Below are 27,726 nucleotides of genomic sequence, written 5' to 3' on the forward strand. Positions count from 1 at the left end.
TTTTTAAAAAACATGTCACTTTATTGACTACTAGCATTTTTAAAACATCCTGAATAAGGTTTATTTTTAATCAGCAAAATATACAAGTCAAATGAACACTACAATGGCGACATTATGATTACAAAGAAAAGAGCTGTACATGATCTGTACAACAATCAGAGTATTTTTCTACCATGAACACTACATTGGATTAAGAAAAAAACAAATAATCTCGTTAAGAGGCATTAGTCATAACCCCAAGATCTTTATCCAAATGCAGCAAAACAAACAAAAATACAAGTTACAGATACATATTTTTTTCTGTTTCCAGCTCCCAAACCAAATGTTAAAAGGTTCTGTCTACAGATTATATTGAAATCATAAGAGTATTCAAAGAAAGCATTAAACACACCTATGTGTAAAGTCTTAAGTGTATTTCAGTAGTTTTGGTTCATGGTTTAAGCAAAGGTAAAAGATTAGTTTGCCTTTGTCAATTTCTGACGAATATGACTCGTTACTTCCTGTTTGAAAGTAATGTTGACTAGTTTCTTTTATTGGTAATCATTTCTGCACATAAATAATTAATGATATCTTCAACTTTTTCTTGACTTAAGGTACTCACTAGTTAGGCTTTACCATCTATGCCCTCTTGCTCGCCCTCTGTGTCGGGAATCCATTCCTCGGCCTCTGTCTGGTTCCATGTGTTTTGGGTGACCCATTTCTTTTTCTGTCATGCTAAAAGCATCATGATTTACTGAATGATCTGGTCTTAATAAAGGACCTTCTTTTGGAGTAGGAAGTAAGGCACCTCTGTGTCTCTGGGGTTCTACAACTGGCTGGTTTTGTGGTCTATTAAATACAGGGAGTGTTTTTCTTCCTCTGCTTGGACCTGGATCATCACGACTATTCAACAATGCTGAATGTGATTTGTAAAAATCCTGGAATCTGCCTGGTGCATGAGAACCTCTTCTTTCCCTCTTAGCTGACTGCCCTTTGAATCCTTGTTGCTCATCCTTTATGTCTGCACGTCTTTTGTCAGATATAGGAAACTCCACATTTCTGTCCCAACTTCTCGGCCGACGTTGCTGTCTTATATTTGGATCTCTCCATTCCTCTCTTAAGTTATCCTCATGGGCCGCCATGTCTACATTGAGCATTTCAGATTCCACCTCCCCAAAATCAGAAGCCTCACCATCAAAACCAGGGTACTCTGGGATGGAATTTCTATATCTGGGTCCTGGGTGTCTAAAATCAGGATCCATCATCTCTAATTCACTCCTGTTTGGAAATGAATCCATCATATCTGGATCTCCTGAAAAGGGTTGAGGTCCCTCTATTTTGTGTTGCATTGCTGACCCTCTTCCTCCTCTACCTATTCCTCTACCTCTACTTCTTCCTCTCACTCTTCCTCTAGTTCTGCCTCTATCAAAGGATTGTTCTCTTGTTTCAAGATCCCCTTCCTTTCTGAAAAAGGGTCTGCCAACTCTTTTGCAAGGCTCTCTCCACTCGTTTTCTTGTCTCCCACTACCTGGTCCAGGAAAAAAAGCATCGGAATTCACCTGATCAGGCCCTGTACTTACAAAATCTGCACAATTCCAGTCGCCTCCAGGACCTGATGCATGGTCTGAATATTGGACATCATGCTCTTCATGTAGGATCCCACCTTCACTTGCTGAAAGGTCCTCCCATTCACCATGAAAATCTTGCTGCCATTCACTAAGAATTTCTTGCTGACTATGTTCTTGGTCCTGGTTGTCTGGACGATATGGATGAGAGTTTATGTTTATGCCATGTCTGTCGCCTCTTCCCCTTCTGTTTCCTATAGCTTCAATGTTTGATGTTCTTCTACTAGTCCAGTTCTCTACAGATTCTGTGTCACACCTTCCAGGTCCAAAGGAACGAACATTGAGGCCTGCACCTCTTGAGCGTCTTCTCATGGGTCCCCGACCCCTAAAGTTTTGATCTGTTCTATGAAACCTTGGAGCTTCTATATCAGGACTTTCTTGAACAGATTCGGGTTCTACCCATTCGTTATGTCTTTCATGTCTTGGTGTCTCTGAATTTGTCCCCTGATGCCTAATGCTTGGATTTCTAAAATTCGAACCTGATTCTTTCCAGTCATGTCTTTCACCCTTCTCTTCTCCACAGTGTCTTTCAAGCCAAGGTTTTCTGAAGTTTAAGCCTTCTGATATTTGTCTTTCATGAAGTGGGATCTCATTGGCAGGAGCTCTTTCATCAATTTCTGGTCTTCTGGAAATATTTGGATATCTACTAATAGGCCTTTGACTTCCCATGGTATCTCTATCAGGCCCCACACTTCCAAAGTGTGCCCCTCTTCTGCCAAATTGTTGGCCCTCTATATCTGGCTGGGCTATTCCTGGCTCAGAAGGCCTTAACTGTGGGCCTCTTGGAAAGCACTTGTTTGGCATATCTTCCCCATTTGGGGGAATTCTTTCATTCCCAAATATGATATTTGGACCTTCTGGACCTCTCCTTTCTGGTCCTAGGCTTTCCATGTTGAGACTAGCATGTTGAGGCCCTGGCCTCCCAATATTTGGACCTTCATCTTCTCTCCTGCGTGGAACTGGACCTGCTGGACCTACATTTGTATTTGGTTCTCTGAAATCTGGATGTCTACCTTCTCCCCCATGATCCCAAAACTGCTGCCCTACTTGTTTACTGTGGTGCCCCAGAACTTCCATACCTGGGTCAAGTTGTTCTTGCCCCCCTCCTATGAAGTTACCCCCATTATCACGCATAAAAGTTCTTGTTCTGTCAAAACCCAGATCACCAATGTTTTGTTCTCCAGAACCTGTCCTTTCTGAACCAGGTACCCACACATCTGTCCCTCTTGGCCCTCTACTCTCAGCATATTGGTTGTCTAAAGTGGGACCTCTCATTTTAAGAGCCGGCCTTCTAAAATCTGAACTTTCAAATATTCTTTTGTCAGCCCTTGGATCATGAATATCTGAGCTTCTAAGATCAGGTGCCAATTCACAGAAATCTGAACCTATTTCCGAACCTTGACTAACTGTCTCCCTGGAAAAGTATCTTTGGTTGGGCCGTGGCCCTCTAAAAACTGTACCTCCACGTCCTCTATTGTGAAGACCTCTTTCAACCGGTCTTCCCCTTTCACACCCAGGTCCTCTAAGTTGGAGCTCAGCAGGTTCTTTTCTAAAAAGGTTAGGATCTTCCACAGATAAACCTCTGCCTCCAGGCCTTTGTTCTCTGAAATTTGAGTGTCTAGGTCCTTCAATTTTATTCCAAGGGGGCTCTGTGTTTTGACACTGCCCTTCAATAAATCCTTGACCTCCTGTGTTGTCGGTGTTATGCCCAGATTCTTCCATGGAACTGTTCATACCAGGTCCTGGACTTGCAATACCCTGTCCTCTCCTTACAGGCCATTTATTTCCTAAATCTGGGCTGGCTGACTCTTTTATGTATGGTCTTTGTGTCCCTTTAATTACACCCTTTGTTTCAAGGTCTTTTTCTATGAAATGTTGTCCAACAAAAACTTTTCTGTCAGGATCACACACGCCCACAGATAAACCTCTGTCATTAAATCCTGGCCCATAAGACCCTGTAACACTTTGCCCTTTTATACCAAATCCCTCATTGACCACAGATGGACCTCCATATTTTTGCCCCATAAAATCAGGAGCCTCTTGTCTTCTTTTTTCTTGGATTGGAAGCTTAGTTTCTAGACCAGCCCTTACAGGATCTGTTCTATTAAAACCTGAATCCATATTCAATGTCACCGTATTGTTTATTGTCCTTTCAGGTCCTTGATCTAACTGTTTGTCATGCATGTCAGGACCCCTTATTTCTGTCCTAAGCCCCATGAAACCTGAACACCCTGGTCCTTCCTCACAGGTTAAGCTTGTAGCTATAGTGCTATTTTCTGGCGGTGTGCATTGGAGGCTCTCAATGCCTTTTCTGTCAAAAACAACTGGTCCACTCTGATCCCACTGATTGCTATTCCTGTCAAATGTTGGTACATTCCATTCAAAATTTCTGGTATGAGAATGAAGACCTTTGCTCTGGAAAGGTTCATGACATTTCCAACCTGGATTTGGATTGTTTGGCGTTACATCTTTTTCTCCCTGTAAAACCTCCGTCCATCTACAAGTATCCCCAGGTTTTGACTGAAGGTTCTCCATTTTTAAATGCAAGCCTTGATGTTGATAAATATTGGTTTGGTCTCCACAAGCAAATCCCTTAGCATCTGTTTTTAAACTATCAGCACTTGACAACTGATCCCTTGGCTGTGAGATCATATTATCAAGCCCAGGTCTATTTACCAATAGGTCTTCTCTGTGTCTACCTGCCTTTTCATTTTGCTTTCTCGATTCTTCCATTGGTGAATGTGAGTCAACTCTTGATTGCATAGCCAGGTGCAGATGTTTAACCTCTTGGTTAATATTTGGTAAACTATTCATATTTCTCAAATCTTCCATGGTGGATAAAGGCAAAACCTTTTTATTGGAATCTGCTACTGTCTTGTCCTTTTGTTGTGTTGAATATTGACCTCTGACACCAAGACTCTGTTGGTTTAGTACCTTAAAGGATATTGTTGTTTCACTACCAATCGGTAAACAGTCTTTTTCAGATTTAATTAACACTGAGTCATTGGTAAACACTTCTGGATCTTTCACATCCTCAGATTCAGAACAACCATCGCCTTCAATGGGGGAATGTTTTACAAAACGTGGATCTGGATCAGGGCTCTCAGGAGAATCTCGAATGGGAGGCTCAATTTCTCTTAATGGAATTGTGTTTTCACATTTATCTGTAAAAAATGAAACCTGCTGGGCAGAGTTACATGTCTGTGTAGAAAGATTACAGCCAGATACCTTATTTTCACTGTTTTGAGACATTGGCAGATGTGGAATATCTGTCTTCATACTATAAGTATTTTTGAGTGAATCCTTTTCTGCCATTTGTGAGATGGATTCCAGATGATTTCCATCTGGAGTATTTTTAATTGGAACTTGAGAAATTGATTCATTATTCTGTGCAGCAAAGTCAGAAGATTCGAGAAGATCACTTTCTTTTGTTTTTTCAACACCTTGAGAGAGGGGGGCCCTGTGTCGTTTTGGAGAAACAGATACAGAATGTTTTTTTCGAGGAGCTGATGGAGATCTTCTATGTCCTCGAGAATGTCGGTATGCACTGGGGTCTTTGTGATGGTGTCTCTGTCGTTCAGAAGGATCTCTGACCCTATGCTTTGACCTGTCCCTTTCACTTCTTCTATGTCTATCTCTGTCTTTATGTCTACTGGAACGGGAGTGGGACCGAGGCTGGGATCTCCTTGAAGGACTTCCATGGTGGTGCCTTTCACGACGACTCCGTCGTTTTGGTGAGGATTTCATTTTTTTGCCATGGTATGAATCTGGAGAACCTCCACTCTTAGTGTCACTATGCCTTGATCTAAATGAAATATCACCTGCCTTTGTACTCCCACCTTTAAAAACATCATCTTGTATTTCATCAAAAAGGGACTCATCCTCTGGATCATAAGCTACATCAGAGTCATCAATCTCTCCAGCTGAGGAATATTTGTCCCGTTCCTCAACATTTGTCTTTGTTTCATCAGGCTTCGTTTTATCATCTTTTAAGACAGTGCCCTCTATCTTAGACATTTTGGAAATCATTTTTGAATTGTCATCTGCCCCTGTAATGTTGGTTTTGTCTGAAGCTATAGGCTCTGTCTTTAACAAACCAGACTCCACAGATGATAGCTGGCTAAGAGGGAAAGCTTTTGTTGGAGTAGACATAAGAGAGTCAGAAACAGAAAACTGAGCCATGAACATACCCACAGCTTCTCTTTGCTGTCGTAAGGCCTCTTCCTGCTCTTTCAACTGACGTTTTTGCTCTTCTATTTGCTTGTTGAGCTCTTCGAGCATCCTCTGCTGCTCCGTTAATGTTGCAGCTGAGACAACCACAGTACCAGTGGGAAGTTCTGATGTGACTGAAACTGGAACAGAACTCTGTGTTGAAGTAGTAGTTAGAGCTGGTTCTGGACATGATGGAGAATTTGGGGTCTGAATTGGAGCAGTCTGCTTTATTACGGCTTTATTACTCTGAATATCTTCAAAGATGGTTTCATCTTCCGGATCATAGGCTACATCATCTTCCACAAACTCTGATACCGTAGAGCTATCAGTTGCACTTGTTTCTTTTGTCTGTGGGGTAACTGTTGTTTGTTTCATTGCAGGATCATACTCCTCTTCAGGGTCATATGGTCTGTCAAAGTCACTCTCCTCTTCCTCCAAGTTTTGAACTTTAGATTTTTGTCCATATTGTTGGACAATTGGATCCAAACTTGAGTCAGACATTAGAGACACTGGGGTCTTCCTGGTACCACGAGTTGGTTTTGCAGAACCTTCTTCAGAGGCACTGGAGTCAGACTGCTTATTTCTAAACAAAGTTTTCAAAATAGATTGTAGCGGAGTCTTCTCATTCGATGCTTGTGCTGTATTCTTCTCGGAGTTGCTATTAGATGTTGACTCTGGGGCAACAACAAATGGGACAGGAGGAGGTGGTTTGTGGGCGGTTAAAACAGATGGTGTTTTAACTGATCCAGAAGCTGAAGAGTCCAACGGTGATAACAGAGGAGAGGAATTAGCAGGTGTTTCTGGATCATAGGGTTGAAACATCTCCGATTTATCTGACCCATAAAGGACTGGTGGTTTTGGAATCCACATAGGATCCTTGGACATGTTAACCTTGGATCTCTTTTCTTCAATTTCCGGAGGAGAGGTTCCTTGACGTTTTGCCTTCTGGACAATTGCTAAACCCAAGAGAAGATTGGGTCGATTTTTTTCAAACCCTAAAAAACAAACAAAAAAAAACAAGCAAAGCCTTTATATTTCTATTCTGCAATTTTAACCAACATTTTTTAAATAAATCTTTTCATAATCAAAGTCCAGATCAGATCAAACAGAAAAAGAAGTCAGATTTGTATAATTGCTTTCATAAGAAATGATTGTCAGATCAAATATCTCATTAACAGTATGACTAGACCCTGAATACTAGAATAAAAATGGTGTTCTTGCCCAAAAATATATTTAAATAATTTTAAAGACCTGAGCACAATTGTCAGATTTTATTTTAGCTATACATGTTTTAGCGTTTCTTTAAGCTGTTTACGTCAGCAACAATAAGACAAATATAAACAACAAACTAGCATTAAAGCGTAAAAATACTAATCCAACTTTAAGGACAGAGTTTTACAGATTGTTGTTTTACAAAATGATTTTACCCCCTTTGAGCCACATGACATCTACTTTTTACCTCATTCTCTGATGTTAAAGGATGCAAACTCTCTCGGTGGCCAAATATAACCTCTCTCCACTTATAGTCTTATAAGTGTTAACACCTATGCATTTAAAGGCAAATCAAAACATTAAAGAAATTGTAATAAAATGCATTCACACCTGGTCCTTGAAGAGGTTGTAGCATTGATGGGATTGATTCTTTTGCACTGAGTGGGACAAGGTACACATCCTTGATTGACCGGCTGATGTTTGCAACCACTCCAAAACGTCCTCTGCTGCTGAAATAGGAAAACAGGGAGACGTACGCCACCTCCTCCTCTTCTGTTGCTGGCTGAAACCGAATGACACACAACTCCTGGGAAACAAAAAGCAAAGGGAAAATATTAATTTACAATATTCTTAATAGGGTTCAAAGAAAACAAAGACATTTGACAAATTTTGCTTACCTTTGTAACAGAGGTTTTTAGTTTTTCGACATAGTCCCACACGGTTTCAGGCAAGATTCTGCCTCCAATTTGAATCGTATCAGGTAGATCCTACACAAAAGTAGCAGCTTTTCATGTTTGCTCTACAACAGTTTAGTAAACTAAAATGTGTATGTACATACCACTTTAAGATTTTCTGCTGATCCCGAAACCAAGTATCCCTTTGTGACAAACTTTGCGACAGTGAGCATATTTAGAAAGCCTTTCCATAGAATGTCTTGCTTGGCTAAGAACTGGGCAGTGTCACCTTCAGCTGGCGCCTTAGAGGCCATGGCTCTGAGAAACAATAAACATGATAAAGAAACTACACTGATTCCAGTCAGATGCTGCATCTAGAAGTGAGTAGTTTGAAAGTTCTTTCCAGTATTTTGAAAAACTGTTTACATACCTTGATGATGAGCCATAAAGTCTGGGATCAGCAGTTGAAGATGGCTTCAGTAGGATAGACTTGGGTAATGTTTTGTGTGCTGGCAGTGAAGATGATGGGGCAGAAGATGAACGAGGAGTGTCTTTCACAGGGGCATAAGAGGGAGCTTGGTTTTGAATTGTGTTATTGTTACTAGAGGAACTAGCCATTCTGCTCGCTGCAGTGCGGGGATCCCGTCTCAAAATGCTAACTGTAGAAACAGCTGGAATTACAACAGGTGTGTATCCTCTCTTTGGTGGAGTCACAGAAGCAGAGTCTGGAGTTGGGGAGGCGGGAGATTCTATGACAGGGGAAGCTGGAGATTCAAAAGTAGGGGATGCATGTGAATCCGTGGGTGAAGCAGGCGATTCCACAATGGTCAACTTTGGGGAGTCAGACAGGTGGGAAAAGGAATCTATTGATGAAGATGCAGGCGAATCCTTGTCAACGAAGTCAGGTGGTGCGCGCAAGGAAGATTCTTCCACAGATTTTTTCCAAGGTGGCTCATTTTTATCTTTTCCCAAAGACAATTTAGGTTTTTTCTTTACAGGCTCTTCCGCTTCTGTGCCTTGTTTCTGACCTTTTGGATGCAGAAGAGATATAGAATTAAATAACCATAAGTAGCAACTTTGGGCTATTGTATATTATACGTTTGGGGTCTTCTAAATTTGCATGCCTTTGTCAAGCAACTAAGTTGTTTCACCTGTGCATATCTTGCATTTCAGATCAAAAAGGTGAGCTTTGTGTTCTGATGTTGTATCCTTTAGCATGCAGGAGAGAATATCTGGAGCAGCACCATCCTGGCCAGGGTGAGAAGCTCTGACCTTCGATGAAGGAGGAGCAGGATTCTTCTTCTGGTCCTGCAAAGCAAATTATACCGTCAAATAGATCTAATCCATGCATGCTTTACAAAAGTCTGTAAAAAATATAATGTAAATTTGAAGTGTACATACTGAGATTTCAGATTTCTTCTCAATCCTAGGATTCAAACTAGGCAAATCAATCTTCACAGCTTCAGGTTTCTGCAAACTTGTCAATTTAGCAGTCCCGTCCTTTTTCTGTACAAATAAAACAACTGAATCATCACAATCGCTGCAAAATCCTTAGTTGTTGAGCTATTCGGAACTATTTTTTTACCTGGGATTTTTCTGCAGCTTTAGGCTCAGGCGCCGTAATAGCCTGCATGTCTTTTTGACTCATTCTGACCAGTCGGAAAGGGCCAATTTCTCCATGCACAACCCGATACAACAAGCCCTAAAAGGCGACAGATTCACAACTTCACACTCCATAGAATTTGACATTTTGAAAAAACTAACAACATTAAACAAACCTTGTTTTTTGGGTCTTTTAAGTTGAACATTATTGTTCGGTATTTGTTCATGTATTTGCTATCTGTGTTGCGAAATATGTCAAACATCTCTGTTTCAATGCAAGCAACAAGCTTTGCAACTTCACTCTCAGACATCTCCAGGTCCTCACAATCACAGATCCTGAAGAAATAAAGAAATTACAATGTCAGCGCAACATAAATCACAAGGAACTCTCTTTGACTGTGGTTGGAAAATACAATTTGGCTATAAAAGATAAACATAACAGATGGTTTTTGAGTGAATAAAACTGTCATCTTACAGATTCCCACCTTTTGAGAAGGATGCTTGTGAGGGAGCGTTGGATGCTTTGCCTGATCTGGGTGTTGGGCTGACAGGGTCTGGAGGAGGGAGCACTGGGTGCCGGCGACACAGGCAGAATTCGGGTTTCACTTGACAAACCGAGGCCCAAGGAGGGTTTCTTTACCGCAGCTGATGCTGAAATATGTCTTGACACAGATTGGGATGCAGACGGTTTCTTTGGGATGACATATGTGGTTTTTGAGACCACGAGGGCGCCGCTCTCATGATGTCTAGATGCTGAAGAGGTTGGAGGTTTTAAAATCAGGACCTGACCAGATTTTTCTGATGAAGGCGTTGTTGAAGTAACTGCTCCTTCAGGACATGCGCTGCTGCTTTCCGGGTCCTTAGGTTTTTCTGGGGTTTGACTTTGTGCAGCTGCTTCCTCCATTGCAGACTTGGAAATGACAGCTGGGTTTCTTGAGGTGTCATCTGGAAGATGTTTGGGTGAAGATCCAGCCTCACAGTAAGTCACAGGGTTTTTGTCGGCCTCATTCACTGCTGAAAGAAAAGAGAGAAGTGTATATGTGTAAAATTGAAATTATTTTAGTTACCTTTGCTAAAATAACAGAAAAAATAATTCTCTTTCGTTCAAGAGTTTATTAAACTGACAATAACTTGATGTTTAAACTTTTCAGCTGTTGACATAATCTTTCAATCCACTCGTGTTTAAAATCCACTCATACATTTTAAGAGCATAAATAGTAAACAATATCCATGTATATGATAATATAATGCACACAAAAGAACGATTTTTTAAAATTAAATATTAGTTATTTTCCTGAGTTCTTTTCCAACCCAGAAGACAACTCGATCTCTGAGGCACCGCCACTCCTTGTGGGAGCCGCCCATTTCATGACATCATCCTAGAGCCGGCCTGGGCAGCGTGTCTGTGTTTCGCCCATGAAAACAACAGCCTCCAAACTCTTGGAAAGATGGATGTGCATGTTGTGCATATAAAAGGGCGGGGTTTTGCTGAGATCTGTACCACCGCTGAGAAAGTGGGTGTGTGTGTGTTAGCCTTGAGGCGGTGCCGGCAGCACAGAATCTTTCTGGAAGGGGCTGTTCTTACTGGTCTATCTCAACTCGTGAGAACCTGCTTGTTTTCGTGGGTTGGGAGGGGCTGGAGCTCAGAGTACAGGTTTTTAGAGGAAAACTCAGAAATGCGATCAAAATACCACTTTTAAGGTTTCGTTTTGTGAGGAATGAACATCAAAATACATATAGCTATAAAAATTTATTTTGCATGGTATAGGCCCTTTAAGTAGTAAATATTGTCATTGTTCCATTTTTCAGTGTGCCTTAACAAGAATGTTTAAAGGTATAATGGCAATGTGTAGCATTTTTTGATGAGCTACAAATTGTTGTGCTTTGCTGCAAGTTAAATGTATTTTTGGAGCACTACTAACTGATTCAGATCTCTACATCATTGTCATCTCTCTTATTACATAGTGGGTTTGTGCTACACACAAAAACTACTGTCAATCCAGTAAAGCTGATTACTTTAAAAATGCAAATAATAGTGTCAATAATCTTTTTCAACTGGATGCAGGAATGGTAAAAATGTAGGTTAACATAATCTTATACTTACATAAAAGCACCTCTTAACTTTTCAGTTAAGTAATTTTACTGCAGTTAAAACATGTACTTTTGATGTTTTGATACTACTGTTGATTAAACTATATTTTTTCATGAACCTTTGTTGAAATTATGCAAGAACATAATTATGTCTATGATCAACTTTTCTGGTCAGTTGAAACATTTACTTTTTTTGTTTTTCCCAAACCTTTTCCGCTTTTGGCATCAAGCGTTTTTGTGGGAAGTAAACAAATAAGTGAATGACAAGAACAAGGTAAACTGAAATTTAAAATGTGGAATAATGGTACTTTGGTTGTTCAGACTTTTTCCTACAAATGTCATTAAATGAACAGACAATAAATGAAAAGGATTTATCTGTATATAGCTGTCCACAAGGAGATTCATTGCAGGTTTCTGTTTTGGTTTAAATAAGCTAATGTCAAGTGTATTTGGAAAGAAAAATATACTCATGGACTCAAACAGGTAGTTTTATTATTATGAAGCTGTTTTAAGAAAGGACAAACTAGCAAAATGCATATTTCAGTTATACTTTTTGTCACAAAAGACTGATGGAGTAAAGTTATGGTATTGCATATTTTATGGATTGACGACTTTAGCCAAATGCATGTGTTTTGGGGTTCATCTTTGGGGAATTTTTGAGCATGTTGTACCCTGTTCTAGTTTTGACAGATACGAGTCATAGATATTATGATTAAAGGAGCAAAGTCGAAGTCAATCATTTCTAACTTAAATAATCATGGTCTTTTGGATGTATGTTTGGCTGTGTGTATATCGTTGCAGTTTTTGTTTAATTTATTTTATTTTATTTGTATAGCCCAAATTCACAACAGTCGTCTCGATGGGCTTTGTACCGATAACTGTAAAGTAAACATACAATCAAAAGGATCATACTTCAACTATACAGACTAAACTAAACTTAATACTTTCCTTTATAGGAAACTTGCATTTTGCTTTTAATATCACAAGTTTATTTTGGGTAAAACAACAGAAAATGCACTATTGTATCTTGCAGAAAATAATTTAATGACAAATTTCCCATTCCATTTTTTTCTGTCTACTGTTTCGTTCTTCTTTTGAAGTGCACTGATGGTGAGGTGAGGTATCCAAACTTTATGTGTTCCAATAACCTTTAAGATTCCTTTTAGTATGGTGTTTGGATAACCTTTAGACTCTATGGAGCTCCAGAGAATATTCAACTGAATGAATGTATTTATTATATAAAAAAAATACTGTTTTACATCAACAATTATGGGTCTGTTAAAGTTTTTAATCAAGTTGGAAACACTTTTTTTAAAGGCAACCTTTTTTTTTTACTTAGAAACCTGGAGGTTATAAGATGATTGAATCAAGCATGCAAGCTGTCATGTGCCTCATATTAATTTTCTACAACTCCATGTTTGTTTCTGCAAATGGGGTAAACATCTGGTCAAATGCCAAATATGTTCCAGTGTGGTAGAGTAATGGGTGAAATGAATGCATTGCTATAAAACTTTAAAGGTAAAAATCAAAAATTCTTTAGGATTATCCTGCTGATCACCAATAAACATTTTCAACAGTTTCCTTTCACTCTCACGTACAGAATGTATATCTTAACATTTATAGATTTTTTATTTATCTAAGCCTTGTTTGGTGTCTGCACAGCTTTTTTGTGATGCATAAAATTGAGGCTAAAGAGAAATAATCTTTTCCATCCATTATTCAAATAATTCTTCTGAATTGAAAAGAATAGAAATGTTATTGCAAATCCAAATTCACTGTAAAATACTTCCCCAGCTGACTTTCCTTGTGTTTGGTTACTTTTTCTGATCATTTTAAGTAATGGACAAGTCTTGTTGTTCTACAACATTCATGAAATGCAATAAAGGAGGATTTGCCAAAATGTAAATATCTATGTAAATGTGGCACAGCAGATGTTCCAGGGAATAAATTGTTGCTTCAGGATGTAAACTTTAAGAGCAGCAATTAAGCAGACATGTCCAAATAATATATACATTGATGATATAAATCCTATGTTTGTGTTAAAGTTTTATTGATCTAAAAACTTTTTTAGCTTATTTATAAAGCATAAAACTTTATTGTCTTACTTTAGACCGTTTTCCACACATCATTGACTTGTAGTTTGACTTGTAGTTTGGGTTAATTCGACATAACAGAAGGAAAACCTTCCAATTGAAGCAGGTTAGTAAAGTAAAAAGAGTTAAAGTAAAGACTGATGTGGTTAATCAGAATATTTATAAATGTCCAAGCACTGAGTAGAACGAAGTCTGATGATCCACAAGGGCTACTGTTATAGGTTTTAGGGCTAAAAATAGCTTTTCTTATTGAAGGGGCAGATGTTGATTTATTCACAAAATCTGCTTTTATGGATTATTGAAGTAATATTTAAATAGTTTTGGGAAGAAGGTTTGTTTTTCAACTCAACAAACAGTCATTCCCTGAAGTGAAAGGGAGTGGAAGAGTTGTGATAAATGTCAGAAAACTCTCCTCATTTGAACATATAGTTGTGTAGAAACATCCTGCAGTGCAACACAGTGGGCGGAACCTCCTTAACATGACTGAATGGTGAGAACTTCACAACAACTCTTGAGGTTGTGGTTGAAAATAACTTCATTACACTGATTTCTTATTCAAGAATTAGCGTCATGTCAGCACCAAATGAAATTTCTGTCTAGATCATTCAGGGGGGAAAAAGCAACAGCAGAAGCAAATGAAGACACACAAATGTGTGAATGTAACTAGCACACAAACACATATGCTAGAATTAAACATTCTCAGAAACTAAAGAAGGTCTGAGCCCCAAAATCTGTCTTTTAACGGATCCTCTGGAAATCTTTAATCAAAGACAAATATACCTTTGTCTTGTAAACTTTGAACTTTATAGAGAACAAATCTAAACTAAAATACTGTGCATGGATCATAAAGCTTTTTCTAAAGGTTCCTTTATAGACATTAATATCCAAACATCCCCAAATGAATGAACTGTTATTAAAACAAAGGATTAAGGAGAAAGAAACAATCAAAGGAAAGACGATTAATGAAATGTTCACCATTAACCCTCAATCAATTTAATTCAAGTCATTCTGTAGAGCATCAGGAATTTCACTCAAGTGGCATTTTGTTTTTGTGCACCAAAAAGCGCATATAATGTGGTTATTATAACACACACACAAACATCATTTACACACAAAGGTGAGTTGATGGACCAAGTTGAATCATTTGTTTTTTTGTTGTTAATGTTGAATTTTACCTCTAACAGATGTTTTATAGATATGATTTTTGAAGTTTTCCGGATTGTTGCATTATATTTTTTATCATCTTAAGGGTTTAACTGAGAAACTAAAACAATGAAACACCAGCAAAACCCCTGTTGTGCTGTACTACACTTATTTGACCAGGAGAGGGTGCATGTGTTCTGCATTCACACTCAGGACAGAGACATCAGAAGCATTTTAGCCCTTGTGCTATCCTAGGCACTTTAACATTGGGAGTTGGGTCATCTAGACCCACTAGACAGTGCTCTGAACCTTTTTTCTTCAATGATTTGTGATCTTCGCTGGTGTCCATGGATTACATGAAATCTTTCCACCTTTATCCACCTTTGTCATGGTAGGGAGAACACGTCAATGCAAGGGTGGGGTCATCTAAGATAGCACAAGGGTTAGTGTTAACAAAAAAACCACACGGGCCTAGAGGTGTTGTCAGTTTGTGACAGTGATAGTGTGCAAAAAACAGGATTATACCCTAATTTTTGTTCTGCTAATGCAAGAGATGCACAGCATTTTAAACTGATTTTGACACATTGCAGTCGGCCAGTTTGACTAAGACACAACATAGACAGAGCTACAGCATTGAGCCGTATCAACGATGCACCTTTCCAGACAGAAACACTGGAAACTACAACTCAAATGTTCTGAAAAAGATGGGGCTGACATAGAAAAAAAACTGTTTCATGGCATGTATTTAGGGATTTGTACTTGTGATTTGTTTTTACATAGCATTATTTAAAAAACTTAATTTCTTCAAAATCCTAAAACCCAAAGAGTATTGATTCATATAACAGAACACAAAGCCCTCATCAGTGCAGTGATAAGTGTTTTCAGTTCAGACTGAGGTTTTCTTGTTCTCTCATTTTAATCCCAGCATTGAGACTATGATGTTCTCCCCATTTTCCCTCTATTTTAATTATTGCATTGATGACAACAAAGTCTCCAAACTCAAAGAGAAATCACTTTACTTGAAACAATAATGTATCTATTTAAACATGAAGTGTTTGAGCCTCAACAACAGCAGTACACTCCTTAGATGACCTTTAGTAACATTACAGCTAATCTCATCACTTTTCTTTAATAAATGGAAATTTGCTTAAAATAAAAAAAAATAAAAAAAACCTTGTTTGTTATTTTTTTGTCATTAAATGTTCCTAAAATCTTTTTTGTGTTTTTGGTGAGATTTTATTTTACTGTTCCAATAAAAGCTACAAGGAAATCATTTAAAGAATTACACTTCAATAACTTTTATGTTTCTTGTCAGATAATAATATTTTTGTGTCTTTCACTCTCTCTTGCAAAATTCCAGTAACTATTTGAGTCTTAACAGATGGTAAAATAGTTTTAAGTTTGGTTGTGTTATAACAGATAATCCACAGATGTTTGCCTTTAACCATCCTCATGTTGTTTTGTCATTCACTAACATCTCTCCTTTGACTGATGACAGAAATGTGGTAATTTTGTGCTCGCCTGCTTTATGGTCGTTTACTTCTGCAATGATTAACTTTTAAGTCGTTTTTTAAAGGAGATGTTTCAATGATTTTGTGTTAATCAATCTGCTTCCTCTTTTCTGCTTTTACTAACATTTATGTTTGTTATCCAACAGAGCTTCCAGTATTTTTGTCACAGCCAATAATTCCTATAACTGTCTTGTTCTGTTGGAGGTTTCTTCCCTAAAATCTTTCATTTTGAGGTTTTCCATTTTCACCTTTTGCTCGCTCAGAATAAGGATTACTCCAAATATCTATCATGCAATATATCAACTATACAGACTGTTGTTTTACACTTCAGACAATCTTGGAATGAGCTAAAATGAATGGGATTCAAAATAATAAAGCTTGATGTTGAGGTTTTCTTTCCCACCATTTTAAGACAACCCTGGCTGTAAACTAGATCATTAAATATAAATGGACTTGATACAATACTCTGTAAGATATAAGCAGATTGTAAAAACTCAATGACAGACATCTTACTCATTAAAAAAGAAAAACAAAATGTCCTAGATGTTCACCAACACTCTAATCTTTCCTACCGGTATTTTAAATTTCACAAATACTAAGATACTTTTTAGACAGGAAGTGAATTATTGATAACCATTTTCTTTTTTTAATAGCTAAGATATTACTGTATGCTCCAAAAACATGAAGGCTTTCTAGAAGAACCAAGAATTAAGAGGAGGAAATTTCAGCCATGATATGTTTAGAAGATTTCAACATTAAGTACAAAATTCATTGGATGTCTGTAACGCATGTCACCTGTGCAGACTCAAGAAAAAGGCCATGTTTGAAGAAGACCAGAAAGAACATTTCTTGTTACCATTTGTGATTGCCAAGAAAACAATAGAAGTAAAGTAGAAATGTGCCTTCTTGTTACAACTGCAGCTGAGCAGAGAAAGTTTCCTCCTATAACAGCTGCAGCATTCATATAATAAATCTGAACGCTGCTGATCTCGCCATTGAATCAGCTAGGACTCACACAGACAAACTCCACCCACTTTGGAGCTTTTAACCATTGGAAAAAGTTCACATACTACCATTGGCTCAAATGGCACCTGAACAACAACCAAGTGCAAAACTGTGGCAGTGAGAAAGTTTCTCTTTAGCATTAGATTATAAGCACCTTTCTTATTTAGGGAGCAGGTAGTCTTAGTTTCACAACAAGAGGATTAACATTTCCAGGTAAAGAAATAAAATGAAGCAGAACATCTTTTCAAATTCGTGGAACAAATCTATACATGAATAATTTTGTCACATGTAGAGGTATTTATTCTTAAGAAATCTCTCAAGAAATATTTTCAATTCAATGTTTGCAGAAGGAAAAACTAAATATTTTTCAAAGTACTTCTGTCCTCTTGCTATAAATATATGTTCAGTCTACAACAGAACATTGTCCATTCATGTGTTAAATTGTTCCTCCTTAAAAAAGCAGAAATGGAGTTGTACTTGTTATTGTGCCCTTTTTTTTTACTGAACTTTACACCTGCATCATTCTGACATGGTTGATTTATTGTGGTGCTGTGCATCTGCAATCAGGTTTTCACTTCCTTTATTCCAGAAATATCTGCAAACACTCCCCTGCTCAATTATTGGTCAGTCCGAAACACCCCTCCTACTCTAACAAAGGTGTACGCAGCAATTAAAGCAATAACTAAAACAAGGTCTATATTTCAGATTATAAAACTGAAACACTCCAAATAAATAGAAAGAAAATCCATTTTGCATCAGGTTTAGAATTTTGAATAGAAAAAAAAAAGCTGGAAAAAGTCAAAAGATGAGTTTGAGTCTTCTGATGTTAAAATGGGATGAACTGTATGTCAAAGAAAATGTTCACCTCTTTTAAGCCATCAGCTTAAACAAAGGCAGAATCAAGACTACAGGAGTAGTATTGTTTAGCTATTCTGGATCATATTACGACAGAACATCTTCATTTTACGCATTTGTTTTGTTTCTCAATGCCACGTAGGAAAGGTATTCAACGCCACCAAAACACCTATGATTATACACAATCATTACACATCTGCTACTGCTTTACAACATGCAGACTTACACAAGGATACAATATTTAAAACGGTATGTTCAGATAGAAAGTTTTTAAAGAAATTAGGACTACGTTTGTGGAATTGTTTTTGCTTTCCTTACTTATTTGTTTAACTTTTCATTTTATCCTATCAGATTTGGAAAGCTCAATATTATTAGTGAACTGTTTGAAGGTGTGAGGTGAGCCAACGTTGACCTTTTTTCATGAATGCTGTATGCACAGAAGAAAAGGTGAAGACCTGGTTTTGTGAGTGTAAGCAATGATCAAAATGAGTAAGAAATCTGTTTATCCCATCTCTACTGACTGTATGAACAAATAAAAATTGAGTAATAGAAGTGTTGACTTTAAAAAACATTGAACCAAGCAAAAGATGTACCCATTGAATCTTAGTAGTGCCATAAAGGAGAGACGTCCCAAGCTTAGGAACGTATAATTGGTTTATCATGTGGCGTATAAAAAAACAGGGTTGATGTAGTTTTCTTCAAACCAATTTTCTAGAATACGAAAGACGTAGAACCAACAGTTCTGTACTGAATTTTGTGCAATTATTTCACCTTTTTCTATTTGATCAGTGACTGAGTTTGCATAGTGAAGCACCAAACTCAAGTACTGGCTTTTATAGATCAGAGCAATTCTGCTTGTCAGGTTGGAGAGCCAAGCTGTCCTGATGGAACCATGAGCGAAGATGTCGTCCCAGCTCGTCTCATCCCATGTTGCTCAACCCCACTTAGACACTGTGAGATCCTGGAGGTGGTCAAATGACATTTGTCATGCCTGGAGCCAGCTGCTTAGTTTGGGTCATGTCCTCCAGAAGTGGTTTAGCACCTCACAGTTGCACATTCTGAGGCAGACACTGGTGCAGCTGGTCATCACGAGGTTTTGAAGGTCCGCAGGACAACAAGCATGTGATTTTAACCTTGTGTTCTTGTTTTCCTTTTTGTTTTCTCTGTGTTTGTGTAGGGACATAATGGATTGGTTGGCAGTACTGCCACAGGTATGAAAAATATGTGGTCTCTCATTCATTTTTTAAATGTTTGATCTTTGAAAATGTGAAGTAAATGTAAAAATATAAAAAGTTATTTTAAAAAAAAAGATTACCTTAATAGTTCATCACTCTGTTAGAATTTAGCTTTGATCCTAAATATTAGTCAAAATTCAGTGTATATATTTTTTAATATAATTAATCACATATTTCAGTGACTTCACAGCAATCTACTAAAAGGTTATGGGAGTTTTGTTCAAAGTTACACAATCTAGAACATGCCGGTGTTCATGAATAAAACTATGTGGTAAATTTTTTAGCAAACATTATTGGTATTATGTCAGAGCAAAAATATTTTAGGGACAAACTAAACTTAAGAGTCCACTTTGATCATCTTTTGAACATTTGTAAAAGTGTTCTCAATGTCTTTTAATTCTGATTGGCATTTTTAGCCAAGATCAAAAAACCTGTGTCCTTTGCTCGGACATACGTTTTTGCAGAGCAACAGGTGCCCCAAAGAGAAACCCCAACCCCCTTTCCTCTCCTCATTGCTGAGAGTTCTCTGTTTACACATCCCCCTGCTAGCTTACAGCCCCTCACACCCCCAACCTAACAATACAGGTGCAAAAAAAAAAGGCAAGCAATATCCAAGCTATCCAGCCGTACAGGTGAGAGCCAGATACCAGCTCAGACGGGGAAAAAAAGACGTAGACGAATCTAGTTGTCTCCTACAAGTGGATCCATCAGAACGGGGTGGAGCATGGAGTTTCTGGCCCGCTAATTATATTTTTAACATAACAAATAAGCTCTTTTTCCAACAACATTTTTGTCTACTCCTGATTGACAACGATTTTAATAAAGACATACTCAGAAATGAAATTTTGAACTTACTTTTCTTTATGTGTCTTCAATTATCAGAAAAATGCCACATGACCATTTTGACCCAGAAAACATGATCTTTGTCGTAGTAGGTTTTTAAACTACAAATTTCTCATGTTTTCATAAGGTTTAACTTTATTTTTTACTTTTTTGATCAATTCATCTTTAGCAAGATCCTTGTATTTGGTCACATTATGAAACTGTCTTGACGAGCAAAATAGTAAAGGGCGTATACTTGCATTGCGTTTTACTACCTTCTTAGAAGGCCCAAAGCGCTTCATAGTCCCATTCACCCATCCACATTCACAAACTGATGGCGGCTCTGCTGCCAAACACTGGCGGTAGCCTATAACCACCAGAATCAGGGTTTAGTGTCTTGCTCAAGGACACTTCAACACATGAGCATGCAGAGCGGGACCGGAACCTACGATCTTCCAATCAGAGGTCTACCGCTCTTCCTCTGCACCATGGCCGCCGTCCCCCAGCCAAAGGAAAAAGCAGTTTTGATGGATTTGTGTTCTAATTATTCATATTTCCTAATAGTCAGCTGCTCTCCATTTCCCTTTGTTGTCAGTAGAGTCATAGTGAGGATTGTTTGGAAATATTTAACTACTAAATATGAAGCAAAAGTAAAATATTGTGCATTTATCCATCCATTCACATTCTATGCTGGAGCCAATCTCAGCTTTGGCAAAGGCAGTCCATCCTGAACAGGCCTGTTGTGTGTTTATTTATAGAGAATATTCTGACACCAACTTTAGTTTAGTTTGAACCATGTGTGTTTCCATTTTGAAGATAATTCTAGCAGTTCCATAGAAAACAGAGGTGACTTCATTTCTCAGCTTAGTAAACGTCAAGGTAATATTTGAGTTTGGTTACTTGCTTTTGCTTATGTGTGTACAGTGAGGGTAACTGCATTGGATGAGGACCAGGCAATGCTGTACTTCTTGGTAAAAAGATGTTTTCTTTTTCTTCCTCGGAATGGTTGTGTGTAGATGTGTTCAGTTGCAATGACTGTTCAAGTGACTCAAAGTAAAGAATGCAACCAGGTTACACTTGGTATTTATAGAAGTGAGACATGTCTGTTGGTTAAGTGTAACATATCTCCAGCTTTCCCCTGTTGAACACTGTGGTGTCTTCTGTACTCAGAACAACTCCCCCATGCCAGCTGTCCACTTTTTATCTCTAGATATTCAGATGTTCAGACCAGTTTATCTCCATATTAACTCAAAAAATGTGTGAACAGTGTTGTGGGTGTAAGGGAGTGGAAGATTCAAGACCAAAAGCTTTTAAAAAATATATATTGGAAAGCTGAATGAAGCACAGTTGTGTGTATGTAATAAAACATTTTCCAAGTGTTCTTAAAGGCACATGGTCAGTCTACTTAACCTTCATTGCAGGCATCAATCTGCTGCTTGGCTTTCAATCAAACAATAAAGAACATATATAACCTTACTTATAAGTTTGTATGACTCTTAAAGAGCGAGGGGTCTGGGTAACGTCAGGCTTTTAAAAATCCTGTAAAGGTGATGAGTCTGAGGACTGAGGGCAGCTCAGACCGCTGCCATTCCGTTCAGAGAAGCAGGCTTGATATGAAACCCGATCACTTCAACACAAAGAATGCCACATACCAGCTGTTGACTTAAGTCCTTATAATCATAAAGTAGAGCGGAAAATCCTGCAAAAGCTCTGTTGTAGCCCATAATTACCTTTTCTACTTCATATCCATCAAACTTCATTTGATTGTGAGACCATGATTTTTGTTTGATTCGCCTTGAAGCAACTTTTGATGAAAAATAGTGCTGTGAACTGTTGAAGGTCTGTGATCAAATCTTCAAAACTGGATTATTTTAAAATGAGATTTTTCACATAAGGCTATGCATTTTAGCATCAGATTGACAGTATATTATATAAGGTATGCAGTTGATAACAGTTGAGAGTATTTCATCTATATCAAATCTGTCACACTCTCTGGACTTCTCATAAAGATCTTAAAAACGACATTTTTAGGCAGTTATTTTAGGATTTAAAATGGAATGCTCAAACTGTAGTAAGTATATTCAGAAGATGAGAAATATTTATAATATGCAAGGTAATCAGAGCTTTATGTGCAGTTTAGTTTAATTCTTCAAAGCAGATTTTCATTTTGGTGTTTGTTGCATCTCAAAAAGATTAAATATATTCACTGCCAGATATTTGTTGAGTGTCATGTTTGATTTCAGGGGAAACCTTTGAAAAACAGTTTGAAGTCGAGCCCAAACCTGTGGAATAGCACAATGCAGAACCAAACACCCCTTTCTAGTGGAACCAGACACGTGGCGATAACCCAGGAGACGCCGCCGACGTTTGTTCAAATTGGTGATTAATCAGCCCCAGAAACCTGTTTCCTCCAGGTGCAACGTTTTCAACAAGAGCAGCTATAAAAGGTGTCATACTTACCCACTGCTGACCCCTGCCACTTATTGGTTGTCCAAAAGAGAACTCAAAGGTGTAAAGATTTTTGTAGGTTATGTGTGACTGTTTTGGTGTGTTGATTAAAAGAAACTGGGAGAAGGCATCCATGAAATGCCAAAGAAGTGCTTTGTACATGGTGTAAAACTGCTTCGATGTGTACGAGTATTGAATGGTACATACACGTTGTGTTTAAATAAGATGGTGGGATGGAAGTGGACTGAACATCTGTGAGACTGGGGTCGCAGGTTATAGAGGATGTAGCAGCCTCTTGCTCCCCATCGTTCTCCTTTTTCTCCTCCTCGTCAGCATCCTGAGAAGATTTTTCTGCCAATCTCCTGGACATCCGACCTGGTTTTTGTGTCTGTGATGGGGATTTATAGAGAAAAAGAAAAAAAGACGCTCCAAAATTATTACCGTATTGAAAAACTACCGAAAATACCTTATAGAAAAACAAAATAACCCACTTTGATGTTAACAAACTGAATGTTTCAGTTTACCTTTGCAGTGGGTTTGTCCCCTGCTGACTTCCTCGACCCACGCCCCTTAGTTTTAGGCACCTTGGGGTCAGAGAGCGTCTTCATAGTGATGGCAGCATGCTGAAGGATGCAGTCTGTGCCACAGTACACTGAATCTGGCAGTGCCTGTCTGGAGCAGCCAGGCCCAGTGCACACAGGGTGAGAATGGTCAGTCTCCATCTCAACTTCGTGCTTCTTCATCAGAGAGTTCGGCTGCACCTCCACTTTGTCAGCTTCATGTTCCTGCAAACAGATTATCCCCTTAAAACCTGAAACGGACTAAACAAAAGCACAGAAGAGGAATCATCCTTTCAGTAGAAATTTAAAAGAATTCCAACCTTGAAGTTATGCAGCAGCTCTTGCGTCACAGAATCATCTCCAGTAGGACTTTGTCTCCAGCTTTCAGGAAGGCTAAGGTCAGCTTCTGGCTGGGAGGGAGATTCAAATACAAGCTGCGTCTTTGTGGCACATTGGGGGCAAGTGTTTCTGTGCTCCTTCCTCTCAGTCTTCCAGACTTCTGTTGAACTGTCATCCGCACAACTATTATGAAACCACGCCTGGCAGCTGTGACAGCAGACCATGAACCTAAAAGAAACATTGACCAGGAAGTGAAAGTAACACATGGTTCAGGTTTGCAAATGACTTCAACCAAGAAACGGGGTTACCAGAAATGAGAATTTACCTTTGATCGTGTTTTTGGTGATAGATGCAGCACAGGGCATTGGGGTCACACCCCTCAGTGTCTGATATGCTTGTACATGTATTTAAACTCTCTGCTTTCTTTTTGCCCTCAATCTCTTCCAGCACATCATCAAACTGGCCAAGGATAGCAGCAGCACTCTGACTTGTACTCCCGTCTAAAACTACACAGTCTGGGCTGAGCTGCTGAGCAGGGTCTAGAGGGACGTTGACAGGAGAGGCTTCTTTTTCGGCAGGAATATCTGGATCGTTTTCTTTTGGCGTATCTTGCTGCTCGGCTGTGCTAACAATCATCACCTCATCATCACTGTCTTCTGCACCGACAATGATTCTCTGAAGCTCCAGAGCCTTACCCCTGCCTCTGCCTTTACCCCTGCCCCTGCCTTTCCCTCTCCCTCTCCCCCTTCCTCTGGCCCTTCCTCTTCCCCCTTTACCCCCACGAGCCACTGTGCCACCCTGCCTGCCGCTAGGGTAAGCAGACTCTTTCACCTGTAACAGAGTCAGATCATCGCTGTCATCTTCTTGACTAGAGATCAGAATGGTCTCACTGATCTTTTCTTCTTGAACAAAGCCATAACTAGCTGGCTGTGCGTCGCCAATGGCATCCATGTTGTCTGCCACCTCCATCTCCTCTATAGCTGGAGGACTTGGGGCTGTAGTGGGATCAGTAGCTTCTAGAATGTCAGACACTTCCTCTGAATCCATCATCGTCATCGACAGGCCCTCATTCCCACCAAGTAGAGAAAAGGCTGTGTGGAAGGCGGAACCAAAATCCTGCCATAAAAGGGGATCAAGGGCATCTCCTGCAGAGGTTTCAGAGGAAAGCTTTCCATCGTCTGACAGAGGTGACGATGGGGCAGACCACTGGAGGTCATCTAAAACACTCCTAGCTGTTAGAGGTTTTTGTGTACTTTCATTGTCTGTGGGGGTCTGCGGTGTTTGGTTGATTCTGCGACTTCTGCCTCTCCGAACAAGTGGAGGACTGTGGGCAAGCTCTCCAACCTCCTCAATGAACTCCCTCTTCGCAATGGTTGTCCGCCTGAAACCCCAGGACTTTCTAAACTGTGACAGGGTTGGCCTAATACCCAGGTCTGATCCCTCTGAAGTACTCTGCTGCTCGTCTAAAAAAAGGCAGAAGCAAACAGAGTAAACAAGAGCCGTCCACTAACACAAATTCATCAAAGATCAATCATCTGTTCATCAATCATCTCCAATCATCTGTTGATCGATTGTAAAAGTGTTCCCAGTGGTTTTTTTAAAATTATGATTATGTCAAATGTCACTTTCTATGACAGTTTCTGCAGAGCAGCAGTAGTTCATTAAAAATTCACCTTTGAACTGTGGGTGGGACTGTAGGTGCGGAGTAAGCCCCGCCACACTTCCTGTTATCAATCTCTCCTGCCACCTTAAAGCCCCTCAAACTCCCAACCTAATATTGATTGGAGCTATCCAGCCGTACTGTTTTAGGCCAGATGGAGGTCTGGCTGCAGCTGTCTACAGGTGAATGCATCAGACGGATGTTGAGCAAGGAGCTTGTGGCCCCGCCTAAGGTGTTTTCTTCATCTCAAACATTCTCTTTTTTAAATGGCATTTTTGTCTGCTCCTGTTTTACAACAACTTGAAAAAAGAAATACTTGGGAATGAAATTTTTAGCTTAATTTTCTTTATGCATGTCCTCCATCATGAGAAAAAACCCTCAACTTGTTTAAAACACCAAAAACACAATTTTCATCGAAGTGGGTCTTTAAAAAAAAAAAAAAATGGGGGGGGGGGGGGGACATGTACCTGAATCTTCAATGTTGGTGTTATTTTCCACTGTGTCCATTCTAGTGATCGAAAGTAAGCAAAAGAAAAGACAAATTTAGTTTGAAAAAGGTTTTGTAAAGAATGCTGATGACTACAGAGTAAATTAAGCAAGGATTAATTACGGCAACATCAAATCCCAAAAATATCTGTTGGTGCTTTTTTTTTTTAAAGATTTGCTAACCTTTTCTTTTTTAATCCTTTATTCAAAAACGTAATTACCTCCATGTACCTACACGTAGAAATTGGCGTTAAAAACCCTTCAAATCATTCAAAACGATGTTTTAACTAAACCCAAATGACAAATGCGTTCTTAAAATTGTTAACTTTGCACCAAAAGGTTGCATTTGCAATCAATTACTAACCTCTAAATATCAACTGTTAATCAAGTTAATTTGTTTCTTTTCTCAAGAATATGGGAAAATTAGGCTCTGCAACAGTTTTTGAACAAAGTTGGAGTGCAAAGCCTCTGGGAGTGTATGACTTACTGCTGTAAAAATGCTTTGAAGAGTAACTGAACATAAGCAGCTGCAATTCGTGAGTAAAGCACTTTATTTTTTCCCTAGCCTATTAAAAAGTAAAATCACATAAAATAGGAAAAACTCCAGATGGCATTTTTGGAAAAGTATGGAGACAATACTTAAAGTTGACTTAAATAAGATACTATGACTGAGTATTAGGGCAACCATTAAAGAAGAAAATAAACAAATATAGGAGAATAAAGTCGTAAAATAAATTTTAAAATGTGAAAATTTTACGAAAATATAGTTGTATAATTATGAGGAAATGAGTTGTGAATTTATGCTTAAAAAGTCTTCATTTTAGAAAAAAACTATGGTTTTTCGAAAATAAAATGTTACATATAGATTTTAAAAATGTTTCAACCCTTACCCTCCTCTGACCATCACTAACTGCTCTAGTTCTGTGAACGTTTAACATGAGCTGTTCATGATAAAGTCCTGAATGCTGATGCACAACTATGTGCTGTGTGTGTGTGAGGCTTGTGTCAAAAAACAACGCACAATGCATTCAAAGGACACAAGTTGACTTAATGCAACAACCTGCATATTTCGCTATATTAATTTCTTGATTTCATAAAAATAAATACTTTAATCAGTCTAGCATAATTGTTTTGGAGAATTTTGAACAACTAGTAGACCCAACATTTAAGCTTTATGTGCGCAGTTTGTAAGAAGCATTAAACTCAGGGTAGACTGAACGTCTTATGTCAAACTTCACCAAAATCGAAACTAATTGCTGCTTTGGTTAAATAACTACGAAACCTAAACGTTTTCACACTTCACAGCGTAGAGGTAGTGACATTCTTTTTCGGGTGTTTTGCAGCAGGAAGCGAGGCAAATCCTCATGATGATGATGATCTGTAGCTCGCTAAGCTATTTATCAGCCATTTGCTCGGCAATAAGTCAAAACAAATGAAAGTATTACGAATATTGTAACATTTTCTACTGAAGTAATGAGATATCGACACTAACACATCAATACAAATGTCATACCTTCGTTGTAAACTGTTATTTTTCCAGTTATTGTGTCAACGGCGGTGCTATCATGCTAACAAGCTTCCATTTTCTTTGCCCCACTGCAGACATCTCGCGAGACTTGTTCATAAACCCAAACACTCCTCCCCCAACTGAAGTAACTATGGTGAGTACCTACTTCAATTGATTTTAGTTTAAGAACTTTTAAATATATGAAATAAAATTTGAGTAAAACAAAATTAGTGAGTAGGTCAGTATAGCCCATGTAGAGAAATAATTATGTCTATTTATTACAAATGTTCTCAAATAAAACAATGATATTGTCAAAGAATACACTTCTTTGTAGTAATTGCTTTAAATCAAATACCTAATTAGGTTCATTGTTACCAATCAAGTTATCTTCTGCCATAGACATTTTAACAGACGCCTAATATACTAAATTCTAAAGCAATACAAAAAAACTAATTTTTTAACAAAATTCACAGAGTAAGAGCAAGATAATTTCCAGTAAAATACTCACTTAGATGAGTATATTCTTAGTACTTGTGTCAGACAAGACAGATTGATTTTTCCTTAGACTATTATGATTTGTTTGTTTATATTTTCTAGCTCCTGTTACTTGCTCCTACCCAAATAGACAAACAAAAAAAAGTAATTAAATTAAAGACCCAGAAGAAAA

At 38.4% G+C, this 27,726-nt stretch overlaps 1 protein-coding gene across 3 annotated transcripts; it reads right to left on the bottom strand.

Moving 5' to 3' along the window:
- LOC101161056 (death-inducer obliterator 1) lies at positions 1 to 27,182 on the bottom strand. 3 transcript variants are annotated; one of them, XM_011477380.3, is made up of 16 exons: positions 27,066 to 27,182; positions 25,534 to 25,574; positions 23,732 to 24,869; positions 23,388 to 23,634; positions 23,032 to 23,292; positions 22,715 to 22,895; positions 9,790 to 10,315; positions 9,481 to 9,640; positions 9,288 to 9,404; positions 9,104 to 9,208; positions 8,854 to 9,010; positions 8,133 to 8,730; positions 7,867 to 8,020; positions 7,706 to 7,795; positions 7,419 to 7,614; positions 1 to 6,811 (listed from the first exon to the last, which is right to left on the bottom strand). In XM_011477380.3, the coding sequence occupies exons 2-16, from the start codon at positions 25,571 to 25,573 to the stop codon at positions 612 to 614; spliced, it is 10,170 nt and encodes a 3,389-aa protein (XP_011475682.2). In that variant the 5' UTR covers position 25,574; positions 27,066 to 27,182; the 3' UTR covers positions 1 to 611. The 3 variants fall into 3 exon arrangements, with proteins under 3 accessions (XP_011475682.2, XP_011475681.2, XP_011475683.1); XM_011477379.3 differs by having other exon boundaries at positions 9,790 to 10,318; XM_011477381.3 differs by lacking the exons at positions 1 to 6,811; positions 7,419 to 7,614; positions 7,706 to 7,795; ... (5 more) ...; positions 9,481 to 9,640; positions 9,790 to 10,315 and having other exon boundaries at positions 20,077 to 22,895.
- Between the last annotated feature and the right edge of the window lie 544 nt (positions 27,183 to 27,726).

The sequence above is a fragment of the Oryzias latipes genome, chromosome 7 (genome assembly GCF_002234675.1).
Source record: "Oryzias latipes chromosome 7, ASM223467v1".
NCBI lineage: Eukaryota > Metazoa > Chordata > Actinopteri > Beloniformes > Adrianichthyidae > Oryzias > Oryzias latipes.